The 19,914-nt window shown below is 45.6% G+C and overlaps 1 protein-coding gene across 4 annotated transcripts in view; it reads left to right on the top strand.

Annotated features, from left to right (window-relative positions):
- The first annotated feature begins 835 nt into the window (after nt 1-835).
- LLGL2 (LLGL scribble cell polarity complex component 2) overlaps nt 836-19,914 on the top strand; it is a 33,754-nt gene continuing 14,675 nt past the window's right edge. Inside the window, exons 1-9 of one of the 4 annotated variants that reach the window (XM_050714339.1) lie at nt 853-928; nt 6,444-6,573; nt 8,249-8,356; nt 14,696-14,793; nt 15,777-15,858; nt 17,122-17,237; nt 17,862-18,020; nt 18,788-18,950; nt 19,079-19,211. In XM_050714339.1, coding sequence (XP_050570296.1) covers nt 8,282-8,356; nt 14,696-14,793; nt 15,777-15,858; nt 17,122-17,237; nt 17,862-18,020; nt 18,788-18,950; nt 19,079-19,211 — 826 coding nt within the window. In that variant the 5' untranslated portion in view covers nt 853-928; nt 6,444-6,573; nt 8,249-8,281. Of the gene's footprint in view, nt 929-6,443; nt 6,574-8,248; nt 8,357-14,695; nt 14,794-15,776; nt 15,859-17,121; nt 17,238-17,861; nt 18,021-18,787; nt 18,951-19,078; nt 19,212-19,914 lie in introns of those variants that run through there. The other 3 variants (XM_035558775.2, XM_035558777.2, XM_050714340.1) reach the window with 3 other exon arrangements.

Here is a 19,914-nt window from a genome sequence, read left to right as displayed (position 1 = left end):
TTCATTTTGGCCCACGATGTGGATCAACTGGATGTTGCAAGACGATGACAGAAGCGAGGATCTTCATTTAAAATCTTCACCTTTGGAAGCTGGGCTGTTACCTGGCCCTTATCAGAGGCAAGTTCAAGCTTTGCATGGATTGCAGGGACTTCCAACCGCCGTGGCACTGACGCGTTACCACGATTCCTTGTCCAGCTCCTGTTCCCGTGCAATAGGAGGCAGGCTGGCAGCAGCAGAGCTGTGTGACGAGCTAATGGCTGTGCTGCTCTTTGCAGCTGAGGCTTCCCCTTTCTCTTAAGGCTTTCCACCTCCCGCTTTTGCAGTGAGGAGGGGCGGGAGCCTTCATTGTGACAATGGGCTGGAGCCTTTGCTGGGCTGGAGCCTTCCCTGGGCCTAGTGCTGGGCTCCTGCTCCTCGTGGGGCCGGAGGCTGCCCGGGGCAGGAGGCAGAGGCCGTGTCCCGGCCGGGAAGGGGCTCCCCGTGCCCACCCCGCTGCCCGTGGAGCCCCGCGGGGGGAGCACACCGGGACCGGGAGCGGAGCTGCCGAAGGGCGGGGCCGGCCCCTCACGCCCCGCCCCCAGCCCGGCTGCGCGGCCGCCCATAGGGCCGTGGCTGCGGCGGCCGCTCTCTGATTGGCTGGGAGCGAGCCGAGCGCTGAATTACCCCTGACCGCGCCGGATGAAAGGGAGGCGAGGCCGCCGCTCGCCCTCATTTGCATGAGGAGCCACGCCCCGGCACGCGATTTACATACGGAGCCACGCCCCGGGAGTAGATTTGCACACGAAGCCCCGTCTCTAGGGGGCGTGGCTTGGACACGGAGCCCCGCCCCGCCGCACCCCTCCCGGAGGTGCCCCGGGAGGCCGCAGCGGAGCGGGAGCGATCGCGGAGCGGAGCGAGGCCGGGGCGGCCCCGGCTCCAGGCCCCGCAGGTGAGCGCCGCGCCCGGGCAAGCCCCGGGGACGTGGGGGGGGTCCCCGAGCCGGGGGTCCCCGAGCCGTGCCCGCCGCCCCTCCCGGGCTCCGCGGCTCCCCGGGGCTTTGCTCCCGGTTTGCTCCCGGGGCTGCCAGGCGCTCGCCGCCCCCTGGGGTGCCCGGGTCCTCCTCGCTGCCCCGCTCCAGCACCCTGAAGCCCCCTGCGTGGGGAGCGCCCCGGGACGCAACGAGCGTGGCTCACCCCTAAAACTTCAGGTGCTGGTGTTGGGGTTTGGGGTTTGCAGGGTTTTGTGTTTTTTTTTTTTTTTTTTTTAATTGTTTGCTTATTGAGCTGGGTTTGTTTGCACTGGCCAGAGCGCGCAGCTGGGGAGTGCTGCACGGGAGCTTTACATCCTGGGATTTTCTTGGAGGTTGCTCCTGGGGCCGCTCGCCCCAAACTTCCTGGTTCAGCCCTTGGCGCGAGTTGGGTCGCGGCCCGGGGCTCCTGCCCGGGTGCTGGGCCCTGCCTGGGGGCTGCTGGCCAAGGCCCGGGGAGGGAAGCTGCTCTGCTGCCTCCTGTGAGAGCTGCAACCGCCCGGGAGCCGTCCCAGAGCAGCACATCCCAGCGCTTCCGCAGCCTGAACCCCGTCCTGCCGTGGGAAGGATCCCTGTCCGCAGCCGGCTCTTGTAGGGCTCCACCTGCTCCAGCAGGCTCCAGGCAGAAGTAATGAATAAGAATTGCCATGCGTCCTTTGGGACGTGCTGTTAGCACTTCTGTCTTCCTCCAGACTCCTGCCACTACTAAATAAGTGATCACTTTTTTTTTTCCTTTCCCAAAGATGTAAGAGCTTGCTGGGCAAGTGGGCTTGTTACTGCTAACCAGCTGTGAGCAGGTGAAACAAGAAGGGGAGGCAAGTTGTTTAGCCTTGGCTCGGTTTTCCTGCAGTTGTGGCAGTGGAACAAAGTGGTTGCTGACATCTCGCCTCCTGGAGGTGAGACTTAACCTTGGCTTTGGAGGAAGGTTTGTGTGTTTGTGTGCAGTGCTGTTACTGGAGCGGAGCGGCTGAGGCAGGCGTACGGGTCTGTATTTCTGCAGCGGTGCAAAGCTGTGTGCTCACGTGAGGATAACGATAAGATGGGGAGAGAGCTCGTCTGAGATAATACAAGTTTTTCTTTGTAATGTGTTACATGGTGGGGAATGCTGCTCTTTGTAGTCATCTGAGAGCACTTCAGCCAACTGGAATATCTTGCTTTACCAAGTCCCAGGCGAAGCTGAAAGCCCAAAGCAGGCTGCCTGGTGATTTTACCTTTGATTTGGGAAGCTGGTGCTTCTGGCAAACAGAATGCAAAGCCAGGGTACATCCCAAGGCTTCTCCGTGCATCCCGACACGTTCCTTGGAAAGGCAGCCTGGCCCACGGAGGGGGCAAAGATGACCCGTGCAAGTAGTGAGCCGCTTGTAGTTGTGCTCAGTGCTGTCTGTAACTACTCGGGGGCTCCACTTAGCTTATGGTATTGAAAAGAGAGAAAAGTTCTCAAACGTCTTCGTAGAGTGGTGCTGAGGAATGTAATCTGTTATTTGGTTTTGTACAAATTGCATCTGACTGAAGAAAACTACTGGAGGAACTAAATTGTTTCAGAGACTCCTGTAGCTTCCAGTTCCCTTCTGGTACAGTAAAGCAGTTATTACTGTGACTTGCACTTGGGAGAGGCGTGGGTATTTTCCTGACTGACATTGTGGCTCGAGAGATGTTAGAGTAAGAGGATTTAAACATGTGTAAGTAATGCAGTTAGTACATGCCAATAAGAGCGTGTGATACCGCTAGTAGCCTGATCTTTATTTAAAATAGTTTGTCAAAGGCGGGGCTGGCGGTAGCTGAAAGTTTGATTTCTGTGCAGAAATTCTATGGAAGCACCAATTCTCATCTGAAAGTTTCTTCCAGATGGATCTTGCTGCGGTGCTTTAAAAAGAAAACTCTTTTGTGACTTACCCTATCGACTCAATGCGCTTCGTGTGTACACTGCCATCTGAATCACACTTCTTAGCAGAAGTTATACAAAGAGTTTTGCATTATGAGCAATAACGTTGTCCAGCGCAAAGACTTTGTTCTGCTATCACAGCCTCGTGTTGTCATGCTCCCATGACAAGGAGAACACAATAGGAGTCGTCATGACACGCAGGGCTCACACAATTAATAAATTTATTGCAAGTGGGCGGTTTCTGCTAACTCCGAACACAAAGCTGCAGAAGTAAATGAACTTGTCCGATTTCTCTGATTGGTTCTCAGTTATTTTACCAGAGCTCCTGGTGCATCCAGCTCTAGTCTTTTATTTGATGTTTTCTGTGCTGGTTGGCTACCTGCACTGGTGTTGACACCGTCTGTTCAGTTGCTCGTTTAACTCTAGGTTAAAAATAAATCCTTTTTATGGGAGGATCTTTCAGTTTGCCTCTCTGCTACCGCCTGACTAACGTGCAGGTTGGATCTGAACGCTCCCCTGTTCCTATAAAGCTGCGGGTGCTGGGGTGCCAGCAGTTGCTCAGCAGTCGCGTGGTGTGAGGGAGATGTGTGCGGGGTCTCACTGAACTCGGAGAATCCTGCAGGTTTTCTGATGAGTGTCAGCCTGGAGAAGCCTTATCCCAGGACAGGAGATGGTATCTCACCCTTCCAAGCTTTCCACCTACTGCAACTGCTCCTTCCCTTGCTCTAGCTATTCTTGGCTTGTGCTTTATTCGTTCATAACTGTTGTGATAGCGTGTTACAGCCAAGCGAGATTATAGAGATGAGCTTCACAGTGACAGCCCAATTAAAAAATAGGTAGGGATTGTTTCATTGATTTCAAGTAAAGTGTTCTAAAACTTGTAATTTCACAGAAAGTCATGTCTTAAGAGTCTGATGGTTCCTGTAATCGATGACCTCGATAACACTAGTACTTAAAGGGTGCTTTGATCATTATTTTGTTGTTGTTAGCACCAGTAGAACTGGTACTAAGGAGTAGTTTTTTTCCTGTGAAATCAATCCAGCCTCTGTTTTGTTACTGTTGGTAACAGGAACAAGGGCAGACATCTGGGTGCAGGGAGGATGCCTGGTTCAGACGATGCCATGGCGGTGACTGTTTGTTACAGCAACGCTGAATGCTTGCAGTTCAAACAAAGCTTTTTGATAAGGACTCTTATTTTAGCAGAGTTGATAAAGTATTGTCAGGTGCATAGGTAGAAGTTTTCCCTTTAAGGATCTGTAAGCAGGAAGGGGTGATGAGAAAGGATAGAACAAAAACCAGGAGACCTAAAGCATGGAAGGAATCAAGAACACTCAAGATTCTTGATGACATTTTGCGGAGAAAGCTGTTGGATTTATCCCATTGTACAGCTGTTCAAATCGAATACCTAGGAAGCTTACAGACAGTAATTTGCAACTCTCCTGCGTGAGCATAATTAACTTAATATAGGTATGGCTTTGTTGTGGGGTTAACTTGGGACCATATCCGTATTTAATACTGTCTACATATGGAAAAATAGAGCTTCCTCACCTTGTAAGGTTGGATTAGCTTGCATGAATGGGACTTCGAGCATTGGTTCTGTTACACTTCTGTCTGGATTTTTCACCGTCATGAGAGGACATAAGCAAAAATTGCAAAACATTTCTACAAAGGGTAATTCCCCCCAGCCTGGCTGATGGAGAAAATCCAGAGTGTCTCAGCAAGCTGTGCGTGTGCACCAAGACGCATGGCCAAGCACAAAGCGCTGAAGGCAAAGCAAAATGTGGAGCTCAGTGATGGGATCGCTAACACGCAGCAGTGAGTAACAATTACTGCTTGTCCTAGGAAGAGGTGTTTTGTCTTCTCTTGAATATGGATCTGGTGTGAGACCTGACAGGAGTACTTGCCATAAATCTCAACTGAAATGAACCGAGCTCAGCAAGGAAGCCAGAATAAAATCTGGTTTTGATGTTAGCTGCTCAGTCTGATTGGAAACAGGATCGTCTTGCAACTTGTGCTTTCGTTGCCTTTCTGTATGAATAGTGAAGAGCATTTATTTTGTGGCTGGATCTGATCGAAGGAGGTGAAGAAGGATACCTCATCATCTGTAGCTGAGTGTTCTGGTACCAGAGCCGCAGAAGCTCAATGTACAGCACGCTTTGAGCTTTGCTGTCGGGTGACCGTGTGCTGAATGTGAGCAAAACTGGGATTGACTCAGCCTCAGGCTATTGTATTGAGGTCAGGCTGTTGATAGGTAACATCTTAGAAGAGAACATTGCATATAGTTTCTGGTATGAGGCTGATCTTTGAAAGCCTGAAGAGTTGTTTCCCTGGAAAATAAGAATATGAGGTACACGCAGACCTGGCATGGCTTCAGAGGCTACTGGAGAATTCCTCTCTGGCTACTGGTAGCCACAACTGCTGCCGTATGGCTGTAAGTGCTGACTGGCAGATAACTGCGGAGCACACGGGGCTGGAGTTTTATGTAAGCCACCAAAGGTGTGTGGGAGAGAAACTGGTCTGCTAATATGCAAATGTGCATCTGGAAGCTAAGATTATACAGACTGTGGAATCTTTTTGTTTTGACCAAAATTGGAAAAAGTACTTGCTTATTGTATTAAAAGGAAGATTCTCCTCCTTGCAGAAGTTCACAAGGCTCTCATCTAGTAATTCCCCTTGGGCAGCCTGTGCTGCAGTGGATGCCTTTCTCTTAGCTGTTCCTTCCCAGCCCTTTGCTTTTGTTGAAAGCTGCTTTTCCTCTCGTTTCCTCGCATCTCCTTCCATCCTGTGACACTCAGGAATTCTTTGGTCAGGCATGAAGCCCTGATACAAGTCAATGAGAGATGACTCCTGTAGCATGCCCTCTCTCATCCTAATGGCCACGTCGGCGTGCCAGGATGACGTTCCTTCGAGTGAGTTACTGTTTCGTTCTGTGAACTACGATGCTCCTTAGCCAGTTGAGCAAGTTGTTGTGGGCTGGAGCATGAATGTTAGAGCTCTTGCATAAGCAGGTTAAAACAGCATGCTTCTAGATGCAATTAATATTTTGGGATAAAACATTTTAGCAGGGTGTTAAATATAAAGTAGTGACTCTCAAATCAAGCCCACTCTTCCTACGTTGCTGCTAACTGTAAGCTTGTCTCTGCTTTGGAGTTGAGGAGTTCTTTTCTGAAGTCAGGAGCACAATTAGCAGAGTTTCTCTGTGGGTTTGCCCAGTTTAACAGGTCTGGGATATTGATTGACAGTGGGAAAGGGTGCGTCTCTTTGGCACTTTCCTTGCCTCGTCTGGCTAAGGGCAAACTGTGTTATACATGGGTGTGATGTGCTCTCCTTGCATAGCACAGCAGCTTGTCACTGCTCTGTAGCTTTTTCTAGCCTACAGTAAACAGAGCTTTGTGTAAAAATGTCCCTCTTTCGCTCAGGAATGTCTGGTGAAAGTTTGTTGCAGAAGACACATAGTCTGATACATCTTTAAAAAATTCAGTTCAGGTACCTAAATCATCATAGAAAGATGCGTTTTCCAAGTAAGATACACTTTTTTTTCTTCCTCTTTTTTAGGGGGATCCCCTGCTGTTTGTGTTTCCATGCGTATTCCTCATCCCAGCTTGAGCTGATGGCACTGTTCACTGTCAGCTGCCTGCCTCAGAGCCGCTTTCCCAGTGCTGAGTGGAGATGCTAATGCTGCTAGGTGGGGACTCAGTGACTCAGGCTTGTTTCTTGGTGCTGATGCGATCTCCTGGTCCTCTGAACCTGGACTGCATTTCGGTCCCCTTGGCGAGCTCTGGGCAGCACTGAGGAGGTGGCTGGAGATATTGGAGAGTGGGCAGGAAGTGTAAAAGGGAAGTAATGCAATAAAGGAGTACAGCTTCTAGCTTGGGGAGTTTCTAAAGGGATTTGTCAAAATATGGGTACAGAACACTCTGATAACTTTTTCTTCTGTTGCTCTTTCATGGCTCTTAAGGTCTTGCTAGAAACCATTCAAAAAACAATTCAAGCTTTCAGTAATGGCTGGCTGACTTAAGTCATTAACCAGAGACTACTTGTTATTAGTAGGAACACAGCCACCTTGTGGTTTGTCAGCTCTGCAGCTCACACCTGTGCAGAGGGGCTGTGAGAGCTGTGTTCCCTCAAGCACCCGTCCAGCCCCTCGGTTTGAATCAAGGGCCCAAGGCCCTCTGCTCTGTTGCTTTGAGAGTCCCATCGGTGCTCCTGGTCCTTCTCTTCCCCTTGGGACACCGAGCCTTCTGCCCCCCTCCCTGCCTTGTGTGCGTGCACCTTCCCATGGCTTACTGTGGGATGTCTCTGCTGATTCTTCACCGCTCCTCAAAAGTTCTGGCTCCCACTGTGCATATGTTAATTGTGCACAGAGTAGCTGCTAAATTACTTTAACTTCTGGCCCAATGAATTAAAGAAACAGACTGGAGTGTCCAGTAGCTGCTTCACGAACAGCTGAGCTGCCTGGGCATTGGAAACTTGTGAAAGGTGGCCAGGGCAGGCAGGAGCGCTTTTCCCAAGGTAAGTTGTCAGGTTGAGATCCAAGCCTTTGCTCTTGAGTCGGTTGAGCTTAGCACTGCTGCAGGGGACAGATGGGACAAAGGATTTCCTGAGCTGCACACAATAGGAGGCTGTAGCCAGGTACCCACTGGGTGATTGCTGGATCGCAAGCCAGGCCGCCTAATTTGTGCTGCATGGATCCTGCTGCTGTTGGGAGAGGCAAGGCAGGGAGGTATGCTGAAAGGCTTGTGCTTCTCGCTGCACGTTGGACTGCAGGTGCAAGATTTCCTTCCCCAGCCCCCACTTTGAGCAGGGAAGTTAGGCTTGATATTTTACAGAAGCAGGTTAATAATTAATGGAGCTGCCCTGCAGGCAGCACTGCACCCTTTCTGCCATACCCATGGAGTGAGCTGAAAATGCAATTCTTTCTCTTCGTAGCTCAGTAGCCAGAGGGTTACCTGGGGTGAAAACTGATACTGGTCAATAATGCTGCGAGCCTGGGAGCTTGCCTTTCGATGGGGTTGGTCTAAATGTTTAAGCAACTGCTGCAGTTTTGCTTTCCTCTTTGAATAAGGCCAGCTGAAATGATCACAAAATGGCAGAGTGTAAAAAGTCTCCTAAAATCCCCTCGGATTACCTGTTCTGGTCTGCCTCCACGATGTGAGGGTGGCGCTGTGTAAGGAAGTCCTGCCACTAGAGGTGAGGTGGTGCGGTGGTGTCAGGTGTTAGTTACCCTGTAGCTGTGTTGTCTCCTCCTGCTCTGTCTTGTTTGTGTTACCTGCTAAACCAAAACAAATAACCTCCTTCTGCTTGCTTCTCTTCTCAAGCTGCTTTTGTTTATATGGCTGTGTTTTTTTTTTTCTTGTTAGGATTTTTGGTGCCAAGATATTACAGCGGGGAAAATGAGAAGGTTCTTAAGACCCGGACATGATCCAGTAAGAGAGAGGCTCAAGCGCGACCTTTTCCAGTTTAACAAGGTACAGTGCTATCCTCGAACTTCAAGGGATGCGTGTGTGAGGCAAATCTACTCAGAGCCATTGCACAGTGCGCAGGGAAGGAAAAACTGCTTGAGTGTGGGTGGAAAGGTTAAATTTAGGAGAGGTGGTTTGTTCTAGCTTTCAGTACTGTATTTTTTTCCCCCTCTGTTCCTGAGTAGTTTTCTTTAAGCTCATGAACATATTCTTAATTCTGGCTTTCATTTTTTTTAAAAAGGATATTGTCATGCTGTTGAGTGGCACTTGCCAAAAGAAGAGACCTTTGTGCCACCTTTGTGTACTCTAAATGTTGTGCACTTCATCCTGCTGTGTGCTGTGACTACGTATGTTATAGGTACTCCTTGCAGATCACCGTGAAAGTAAATATTTTTCTCAAGGTACACACATAAGACACAGTTTGTGATGCTACTGAAGCCAGAGTTCTTTAATCATGATTATACTTGGGGTTTATAAGTACACTCTGTTTTCAAATGTGAATTTAAGTCTGGTAGAGATGTGGGAACACTTAAGGCAGCATAATGGCCATTAATAGTGAACTCGCTATTATCTTAGTCTGATTCTGTATCTGTTTTTTTTTGCCTTCTTTCCGTGAAGAGGAAACAACAATGGTTGTGCTAGCTCTCCAGCACTCCGCGTGTTTTCTTTTGAGCTCTGGCCAGAAGCATAGTGCTTTCATCTTTGTAAATGCTTAATATTAATTTGTTGTTAGGCTAATGGCTACTTACAAATATATTCCTGATACCCAACGAAGCTTTTTGTAGGTTTTGATTTCCAAACTTTAAATGGAATTTTGCTGAAAAGTATAATGGATAAATGAAGTCAGCCTACGAAATAATCTCCTTGATTCATTAAAATCCTAGTGCAGCTATGTACTTAGAGTGGGACTTCGGATATTTGAGATTAATTATTTGATGTAACTTGGTACTAAAATTCCTAGCATTGATTCCAAGTACACCCGCCTCCAGCTGGGGAGACAAAAGGAACTCAGGACTGCTTCAGACCTGTTTTCTGCTCCTCACCATGAGGGAATGCTTGTGCAGAGGCAGCAGAAATGTTGGTGAATGAAAAATTGGTATTGAGTTGCTTACATCTAGTTGAATACAATGTCAGCTTTGGAAGACATGCCAGGGATAGGTCAGAATAAAATCATATATGCCTTGAAAAAAGCCTTTGCTCTTTCGGGGATGTCTCTTCCTTGAATGAGCCTTTCTCTTATGAGAATGTTTGGCTAAGCTTTACCTCCCAGAGACGGACTAATTTGGGTGATGCAAAACAGGGTTGAAAGAAATAGCTTTTGCAGCAGAGGGAAACTTCCAAACATTAGAACTCAGCATCAGGATTTGTGACTCCATTTGATTCAGTCCTGAAGGTAAAAATGGCGTCCTGTTTCTCAGGAGGTGACTACTTTGGACACTTGCTAGTGATGTACTCTCATTAACAGCTTGGTGATTAAAGGCTTTGAGAAACACATTTGCACTTTTAAGCCAAACTAACTTGTTCTTTTCTACCAAGAATTGGAAAGAGAATGAACCAATGGTTTTACATTACACCAGAACCCTTTACATCATACCTTTTTCTTACATAAAGTTTTTTCAAGTCTTGTGTCCAATTCCAGTATTTCTAGAGATAATGGATCCTTTGAAAGTCTACCCTTTGATACAACAAGCAGCTACTCACAGCTAGGTAGACTGAGAAAACCTGGGAAAGTCGGGTTTCGATTCTGACCTGTTGAAGGCTGTGGCTTCAAGGAGACAAAAATCCTAGAGTACTTTCTGTGCCAACACTGTCCTTGTCTAATGTGCTAGTAAAAACAGTGTGCTGGTGAGCAAGTTTTTTAACGTTTATTTGAGGCCTTTGAAACAATTTTGCTTAAGAACCTGCTTGGGAAATATTTTGTGGGACTATGATGTTGCTGATTAGAGAAGTTGCATGGGACACTTGCACCTCTTCAGTCTGACTACCTGTGATGCTGGCAGGGACTCCATGGAAGGTTGGTACCTGTAAAGTACCAGGGGTTCCCCCACTTAATTTTGTTGCTTCTACAAGTTCAGTATGACTGCATAATGCCACGTGAATTTGGCATTAATATAATGGACTGTGTTTGGCCATACTGACCTAGTGATGGACTTAAATTTAAAAAAAAAAAAAAAAAAAGCGTTTGATTAATCTGGGGGTGGCAGTGGATTTCTTTGGTTTATTCCCTCAAGTTTCAATAGCTGCAATCTTTTCATTGCTTCCTTCTTACATCTCTATTACATATAGGAGGCAGGCCAGATGGTTCTAAAGAACTGACTGATCACTGGGCTAGCTCTTCAGATTCTCCACAAGATTGTGTTTGTTTCAACAAACACCTTCCTAAATTCTGCTAGTCACTTAGCTTTGCATATGTTTCTCTGTATGACTAAGAACTTCCCCTACTTGTGTGTACCTGTTGGAAGAATCTGTTTTTAGCTCAGTGGATAGAATGAAGAATAAGGTATGTGTACTTGGCAGTCTCCTTCTTGAAGTTTATCCTGCTTTTGGAAGTAGTATTTGGATGCCTTTGGCTCAGTGCAAGCCCTGCAGAACAGACATGTTCAGGCTGGCACTGTCAGACTAGATGATGGGTAACACACAGGTGAACCAGCCTGTCTTACGGCTGAATGTTACCAAACTGGGAACATTGTGTTTAATTTATGGTTTTGTTTTTTCCCCTCTTTTCAGTCTTCCTAACTCTTTGCTAATGGCATGATGGATAGCTTACCTTAAATACTGAATTAGTGTCTATGCAAAGTAGATTTAACACATGCTGGCTTCATTGTTTCTTCAAAAGGCACGTTAACAAAGGTACGGGGTTTGTATTGCCTGTGGTTGGTTTGTCTCTGCTTTGTCATAAAACAATCTGAGAGGAGAAGTGGTGAGAAATGAAAGGAGGAAGAGAGCACTGAATTTCATCAGCACAGCTTTAGTGTGGGCTAGGAACAACTGTTAAGTTTGGCCACATTTTTCTTGCAGTAAATATGACTGACACGAAGCTTTTCTGTTAGTTAATGCTGCTGACAGGGGGCTTGCTTTTACCGAGTCTGACAAATCTGTCGTTTGAGGAAAGTGAAAATGAAAGCTCCTACCTTTCCTCAAAGAAACAAAGGCTCTTTTGAGCAGGAGGGCACGCTTTGCCACTCCAATCTCTCGTTTCAGCTCTGCTGAAAGGCTCCATTGTAACCTCCCTGCCCGCTCCCCCCCCTCGCTGGGTTTACCTGCTGAGCAGGTGAAAGGCTCGGCTGATGAAAGCTGTGCGAGAGGGGAAGAAATGAGGCCAGCGAACAGCTGACTCGATGTGATTTAGCAAAGAAAAAAACTGGGTCCTGGATGTAAATAAGTGCAAGGAAAAGCTCTGGGTAATAAGTACAGTGACTGTGAATGCCTGGCCCTGGTGGTGTCATACAGCCAAAAAGCCACCCCGGTGCCCTTCTCGCCCTGCTGTTGGATGTGAAAGCAAACGACTAAGAGGGAGATATCTTCCCTTCTGTCTCATGGGCATCTTGGTTGAAGATTCGAGGCTACCAGAAACCATTAGTATGCTTATTTTACTGCACAAGCAGTTGTGTAACAGGCTGGGGTTGTTACTGATCCTCTCTTCTTGTGCTCTTCCTGCATGTGTACTGTTTTCTGCAGTGGCCATCTGTTACTAGTGGTGTACTCCTGGTTGTAAGAGGTAGTGCAGCGTTTGCAAATTTGTCCATGGGGTCGGGAGGAGGGCTACATCAAATTTTCTTTGAAAAAATAGTCTGGACATAACATTGCCATCCTATCAGTAGGACCGAATGGTTTTGCAGTTCTATGTCAAGCAGTTTGTAGGTCTATTTAATAAAGTTAAAGCTTATACTGACTTGTGTAATGTGTTTCTATCTTGGCTTTGAAGTGTTGATCTGCAATTAGGCTAATATTAAGGCTGGTATTGACAGCTTCCTAACATGCAGTATGGCATTGTATAAGTCATCGTTTTCTATTATGAGAATTACAGCTACAACCTTATGTTCCTGGCTGGAAGAAATCTGAGACTCAATGCAGTTTCTAATTGATGTTTCATTGAAAATGACACCTAGTGCTGCTGGTGATGTGACAGCACAGCGACTGCAAACAGGTTGAAAAGAAAGCTAACAGTGGAATTACACTGGTCTCTCCCTAAAAAGTTCCTCACTCTCTTTGGGAGAGCGTAGAACGGTGTGTATTGGTGTGTATATCAATTAAATGTCTGATTTGTTGTTAGAGGAACGTTATCTTGATTTCTTCCCAGAATTGTATACCATACTCCAACAACTTCGCCAACCAGAAAAGTTTTCTTTGTTGTCTCAGTAGCTGTCATGGCAAACAGAAATTTTTCTCTGTCGGTGTTTGGTTAGGAATCTGTCCTGTTTCAGTTCTGAATCCACAGATATAGTTCCTAATTTCATACAGCTTCTTCTAGGAAATTTTGTATGACAAGCCAAGCAGAGGTTGGTTAGCAACAACTTTGAGTGGGACATTTAGAAGATTGACTTCTTAAAATTTGTTTTAATAGTACAAATGTAACACTTAAATTACCTTCTTGGAATAGAAATTAGTAAGGCAGGAGATTACGCTATCATAAAGGGAAGTAAACTCTTGGAACCAGTAGTGCTAGTGCTAATTTATGGTGTATAAAAGTTAACATTTAGTAGCTGCCCCTTTGCCAAGCCTTGTGAGTTGGCAAGGCCAAACATGAGAAATGCTCCAATCTTTCCAATTTTGTGTGTTCTGAAATGGCTCATCGCTTCCTAATATGACCTTCAATTAGGTTAACTGATGATATAGAGGAAGGAGGTCTGTTTTTACAACTCGCCAGTTACAATCAAATGGTCAAAACTGAAGTAGTCTGGGAGACCAGAGCCGGCTGTATTGTCCTGTGCCTTTGAGCAGGAGCAGTTAAAGGGCATTACGCTTTGTAGCAGCCTTTCAGCTGGGAGCACCTAAGGCTAATGGCATGACCACACAAATTAAAGCAGCTTTATTTGATTCCTCCTGCAGAGGATTAAATTGGGAATTCACTGTGCAGGAAATAAAGTCCAGGTGTTACTTTTAGGTTGAATAAACCATAAAGCCAAGCGATGTGGTAGCCCTGTCTCAGAGAGAGGATGGAATTGAGGATGGGGGTGAGGCATAAGCATCTGCTTCTGTAGATGGAGGGGTCCTCTGCTTATCCATTTCTTGTATGAGTGGTCCTCAGCCTGGTTTGTAGCAAATTCCTCTCTGTGGCTGCCCAATTTGCCTTAGAAGAACATCTTTCCCGGAAGATGGGACTGTAGGGATAATGGAATATTTTCCGGGAAGTAGCCCTGGTAATCTTCGGGCATGCAAATCCATCCTTACGTGGCCATAGGTTCTTGAATGCTCACACATGCTTCCTCTGAACAGTGACAACAGCTGTACGTTAGCATTTCCAGGCGCCTGACTGAGCTATTTTATGAATAGCTTGGCTGCAACCTGTAAGTATGGCAAAACATTTTGCCATAGTGTGTAAATGTATCAACTCTGTATGGTATATACAGCATGTTCCAAATCTTGTTCTTGGTGCAGTGTAAACTGTACTTTAGGGAAGTCACTGAGACCAAACAACGTACTGTTCCTCATGATAGTTACTGACATCTTTTTTATTATTATTGCCAAATGGCTTTGAATTTCTCTCAGATGCTCTAGCAGGCTTCTGCTCTCATTGAAGTCTGATGTTCTGTGTGCTAGCTTTGGAAAATGAATATCAGTTACAGTAGTTTTCCTGACTTCCCCCACATCTGCTTAGTTTTCTCAGTGAGCGCTCATGTTCATTCAGTGCTTCTTCATAGCTTTCAGTTGACAAGAGATGGTCATGAAGACTGATTTACGTGGAATTTAACAGATTAAGCTGACTTTACAATAAGCAGTAATTGTATCAGACTTTGGAATTGTGCTGAGCAGGTGGCTTACAGAAATAAAGTTGATGTGGAGCGATAGAGTGTATCGTGTTGACTGAGTAAGCAGTGCTTGTGCAGAATTATTTATAATCTTAACACAAAGAGCTGTTTGGGTTATTGTTTTCAGAATATTGCTTTTTCATTTCTGTTATATTTCTGCATATCTTGGCTGTGCAGCAAGGGGTTCTTGGAACAGATTTGTCTTGAGGCTATTGTGCAGCAAATCTAACTTCTGTTTTAATACTCTTCAGCAGAAAAAAAAGCTACTGTTAAGTACTGTATTTCAAACTGCTGTGTCATACTTAATTTTTTAATCTGTATAAAACAATGCTCATGAAATGTGCTATTGATCATGACTTTTCTTTCTCTCTGCTAGACTGTGGAACATGGATTTCCCCATCAGCCCAGCGCATTGGGCTATAGCCCGTTTCTCCACCTTATGGCCATCGGAACGCGATCGGGAGCCATCAAACTGTATTCTTTTGAACAACTCTGGCTAGGTTTCTCTGACAGCATGAGAACATGCAACTGTGAAGACACTAAAAGTTAAACTAAGTATAAATTTGAAAGCAAGGGTTACAGAGCAATTTGCCTAGGTTTAAAGTGATTTTGGTTTGCTCAGAATGAGTTCATCTTGCCAAGAGCTGACCTATAGCTCAAACAGGAGCTGAGCTTGATGCTGATATTAGACAAGACTCTGCTCTTGTTACACAGAAGGTCAGACTAGATCTGGCCTAAGTTTAGCAATCCTTCATGTTGTAAATTCCAGTGTTGTTTAAATATTTGGGCCAGGGTTCCTTTTTCTTTTTTTAAGCAATTGTATTTCAAAGGTTAAAATTGAAGTCAGAAATGCTTTCAGCTTCCTGGGTTTGTGACCATCCAGACATTAAAGACCTAAACACCGAGGGTGGTGACTTTTAGCTGAAACAGAGAGGCCAGTCTGAATGCTGTGTGTACGCAAGGCACCGAGGTGATTCCCGTGGCCCAGTGCCAGCCGGGCGTGCTGTGCAGCAGGCGTGTATCACTCACTCGGCCCAGAAAGGAAAAGCTGGGGCTCTGTCTGCTTAATCATTGCTGGTGCTGTTTGCCTTCGGAGGCTGGACTCTACTTGCAAGCAGTAGCCATCTGTCTCTTGGTTACAAATTAGTTAAGCAGGATTGTAGTGTCTGGGAAACCACTAAACATCCCTTTGGGGGGTGGGAGGGGGCTACAGTCCAGACATTTCTGCATGTGCACAAAGGATGAAATAAGTAAGTTCTCCTGCAGTGTGCGTTACCTTCCATAAGCACATACGATTCAAGTGATTTGCATTGTTAGTTTTTTTCAGTCCAGACCATTAACAGTACAACATGGTTTCATACTAATCTCTCTCCATCTTGCTAGCTAGCAAGCTTCTTATCAATTAATTGTAGCCGTGGGTCATCTTAAATACTCAAGATCCTCAACCAACCCTTCAGATATGGTGCTCCTGGGGTGGAGTTCATGGGTTTACATGAAGAAAACAATACTGTAATGCAGATTCACTTTATACCTGATCAGGTGAGTGTATTTTCAGTACCTCTGTGACTTACGTAGATCTCTATTAAACATATGTTGAGTCTGTTCCAGATAACTGGTCTCCTGTAATAAAGTTTATTCAAGTGCTGCTGGTTGGGAATGCTTATCCCAATATTTTGTCCTCTCCGCAGCATGTTGCTGCGGAGATGTTTGGCAAAACTCAGACTAGTTTTATTGCTTGTAACTTAGTCATTTATCTCAAGTAATGTGGTAGGAGTGGTGTTAAGGCCAGAGTAGTTCAGACAGTCTGTTGCAGAGGTGAGAACTTCCTTTTCCTTTCGCAACCCCTGTTCTTTTAGTGGGACTGGGTGGTGTTTTGCAGAACAGATAGTACAGTAACTGATTTAACTTTTTTCAGGAGTTCAAAACAGAAGTGCTAATCTAGCCTCCTCTTATGCTTGCTGCCTGTATGTGTTTCTGGTTATTGAATCTTGCTTTTGAGGCTGCTGCTATTACCACTAACTAAAAAGAGGAAGGCAGAATTTCCAAATGGCTGGTGGCTGTCTAACCACTTTTCCCTTCACTTGACTGACAGACTGGTATCTTGGCTGTGTATTTTATTGCCTGATGTATTGCCCAGTACAGCAAGTGGCTTTTTTTTTTTTTTTTTCAGAGAGAGACTTTTAATTCTTGAGGCAGTTTTGGGTGTCTGTTTGCTTAACTAATGGTATAAACTGAAACTCCCATGGGGAGTGTTGCACCAGGTGTGGCTTCAGCAGGCAAAATGCTTCAGTTTGAGCATACAGCCAGCAGGGCTGGGCTCATAAAAGGACTCTGACACAACCCTCCAGAATGAGGTTGGACATGAAGAATGCAAGGAGTGCGGTGTAGTAGACTGTATCAGCCCCACCCAAAGCTGGGGTGTGTTTGCAGCAAACCATGCTGAGAGAGAAGGTGGTGAACTAACACCTTGGAGCTGCCTCGCTGAGCTTTACAGTATAGGCTAATCTTTTTTCCAAAGATCTAACTTCTTGTATGCCCCCTCAGTGATAACCTGTGCCTTTGTCCTGTATAAGAGGGTTTTCAACCTTTAGGTTACTTCTTGTCTTCCTCTAACCACTAAGCCCTTAGCTGTTAGCCAGCAGAGCTGCTGCAGCACAGCTGGATGCAACTATATATACCTACTGCCACAGACTCCAGTTCTGCTTTAGCAGAGAAGTATGAACAGCAGCGACTTTATTGCTAGATTTATGGTGTTATATTTAATGTTGTGATTGTGAAAAAAGATGTTGTGTGGTATTTTAGTGCCAGCTGGTGACGTTACTAGATGATAACAGCTTGCATCTCTGGAGCCTGAAGCAGCAGAGTGGAGCATCTGAGCTGCGGGAGGAGCACCGCTTCACACTGAAAGGGCCACCTGGGTAATCTGCAGGAGTGGTTTTGAGCTATTTTTTGGATAAGCAAGGAGAAAGATTATGCTATTATTCTGTCTAGAGCTTGTCTTGATCTTACAGACTCTGATTCCTATGAATCTATTAAAGGAGCATCCACAGAAACCAGCAGGAGTTGGCTGGGGGCTTAGGAGACCACCTTTTAAGATCGTTGTAGCAATGTATAGTGTGACTTTAAACTTAAAACTATAAAATAAAATGTTGTGCATCCACTTCTGTGTGTACAGGAGCTGTATATCTTAAGGTTAAGCAAATTGATGCATCCCTTAAGTCAGAATTTGAAATACTGGTATGATTTTAGTTTCACTTGATCTTGCCAGTTTTGGGTGAGCTATTTTAAGCTCCTGTGGGGACAGCTTAATAAGAGACTGCTGTAAACAGGCATCTGGGTCTTCGTCCATGCACTTGTCAAAAGTCTTTTGAAGTAATTTATCTCAATGCTAGTGTTTTCTTCCTCCAATATAATTATACCTGGCTCAAAATCTGTGCCTGTAATACAGATGATGCTTGTAACTGTCCTGTTGACTTGTTAGTTCTCTCAAGTTCAGTAGATAGTCTTCTTGCCTGCAGTTAACTAACTCTCTGCATCCCCAGGTCTCCACCAAGTGCCACACAGATAACAGCTGTCCTTCCCCATTCCTCACGGGAAGTCCTGTATCTTGGCACAGAGAGCGGCAACATTTTTGTGGTGGAGCTTCCATCATTCAGAGTGCTCGAGGACAGGACCATAACCTCTGAGGCTGTGCTGCAGCGGTGAGTGAGCAAACAGGTGCTGCCACGTGGAAGTGGAATCCCATGAGCAGAGATCCTTTGTTCAGATGTCACCCCAAATTGTGTATTGGCGCCTCACTATTGTGTTACTCATTATCCAGATCTGCAGGACTTCTGTGAAACTAACTTTTGGTCCTGGTGTGTGTTAAGCGACAGTTTCTGTCCTTGTCAGCCCAGTACTGTCACTGTGGTGGTGCTGAGTGTGAGCAGAACCATGCAGGAGACACTGGGAGCAAATCTGCAGTCTTGAGCCCTGTCAGTTGTGTAACAGTAGCTGCAAATGTATACACATTAGCTAATTGCATTAACTGGATCTACCCATTTACTTTTTTGACCATAGTGCTGCTTTTGCAAATGAGGATTTTTGTCACTCTGGAGATTTAACCACTGCTGAAAGCTGTCCTACTTCATGTCGTTGTTGCTTCCTACTGATACTTCCATGTTATCTTTGCTTGGTAGGGGTTACAAGAGAATAGGGCAGGCAATTCAGTCTTTACACGCTCAGGACCCAGTCCTGGAATTCATTGTGAGCTTTGAGTTTTCCCTTAAGAAAATGGGGCTGGGTGCAAGTTTATTGGCAGGTCTGGAGTGGTGGCTCACATTAGGTTTTTCTGCTTCTTGACAGATTGTGAAAATGTACTTATTCTCGTTGTTGTTGCTTAATTTTTTTATACCTTAACTGTTGCTATAGTCATGTGGGGTTGTACCTAGAAATAAACTTTTCTTTCTTTTCTATTCTGCTTTTGTAGGGTACCAGAAGATTACTGTAACAGACGATCATGTGAATTGGTGGAAACCCTTCGGGAGCATCCTAAGAACCCTGACCAGATCCTGATTGGATACAGCAGGGGATTGATTGTCCTCTGGGACCTGCAAAATAACAAAGTGACACACCATTTCCTTGGCAGCCAGGTATTAGCTCAGTCTGAAGTCAGTTCATCGGGCAGGAAGAGCTCTCCCCACTTGGAAGACAAGTGGGTACAGGGAGAGCCAGACAAAGCTTCTTAACTAAGAATGCATCATTGTCTCCTCCTCTTCAGCAACTGGAGAACCTCTACTGGCAGAGGGATGGCAGTAAATTCATTAGTTGTCACTATGATGGAAGTTACACCCAGTGGCCAGTATCCAGTGACAACAGGCAGCCTGAGCCTCTGGAAAACATTGTGCCTTATGGTCAGTAAGTGAGGTTTAGTTGCTGCATGTTCATCTAAACTCCAACTCGTTTTGAGTTTTTGTGAGATATTCACAGTGGTTCTCCTCAGTGTTTAATCCTGATGGCAAAATGCTGAACTGCCTTTTGAATGGGTGTTGAGCATATACTAAGGGGTTTCAGTCCAGTTTTTCCTTGGATTTTAAACTCCTTTACATCATCGAATCAGTCTTGAACAGGAAGAACGAATTTGTGTCCCTTACGAATGAGGGTGTTGGTGATTCAGCTCATTGGTGTAGTTCAAGTGTCCTGTTCAGCAGGAGTTGCTTGGATCTTCTGTAATTAATAGTGAGCTAAGTGTATTTTTTGTTGACCTGAGCAGTGATGAAATGATGCCTCTGATTTGCTGAAACACATCAAATGGGGATGACCTCATCTTTCAAGCATATAGAAGCTTCTAAAGCTCTGTCACCTTTTACATTAATTTCAGGAATGTCTGTGTTTTTAAACAATCCTTCCTGATTAATCAGCTTCTACAAAAGCGCTTCCACTCCCTGTCAGCCATCAGCATCATAGTTCAAAAGTTCCCCTGAGTGTAAGCATTGCTTTGCTGAGGAGTACTGTGGTCAGCACGTCCCAGAAGACTTGTCTGATGTGGCTTGGTCTGGGGAGGTGGTGCTGGTGGTGTTTACTGGTCCAGGTGACTCTCCTTTTCTTGGGTGCTGA

The sequence above is a fragment of the Cygnus atratus genome, chromosome 18, assembly GCF_013377495.2.
Source record: "Cygnus atratus isolate AKBS03 ecotype Queensland, Australia chromosome 18, CAtr_DNAZoo_HiC_assembly, whole genome shotgun sequence".
NCBI classification, from domain to species: domain Eukaryota; kingdom Metazoa; phylum Chordata; class Aves; order Anseriformes; family Anatidae; genus Cygnus; species Cygnus atratus.
This window is presented reverse-complemented; position numbering and strand designations above follow the sequence as displayed.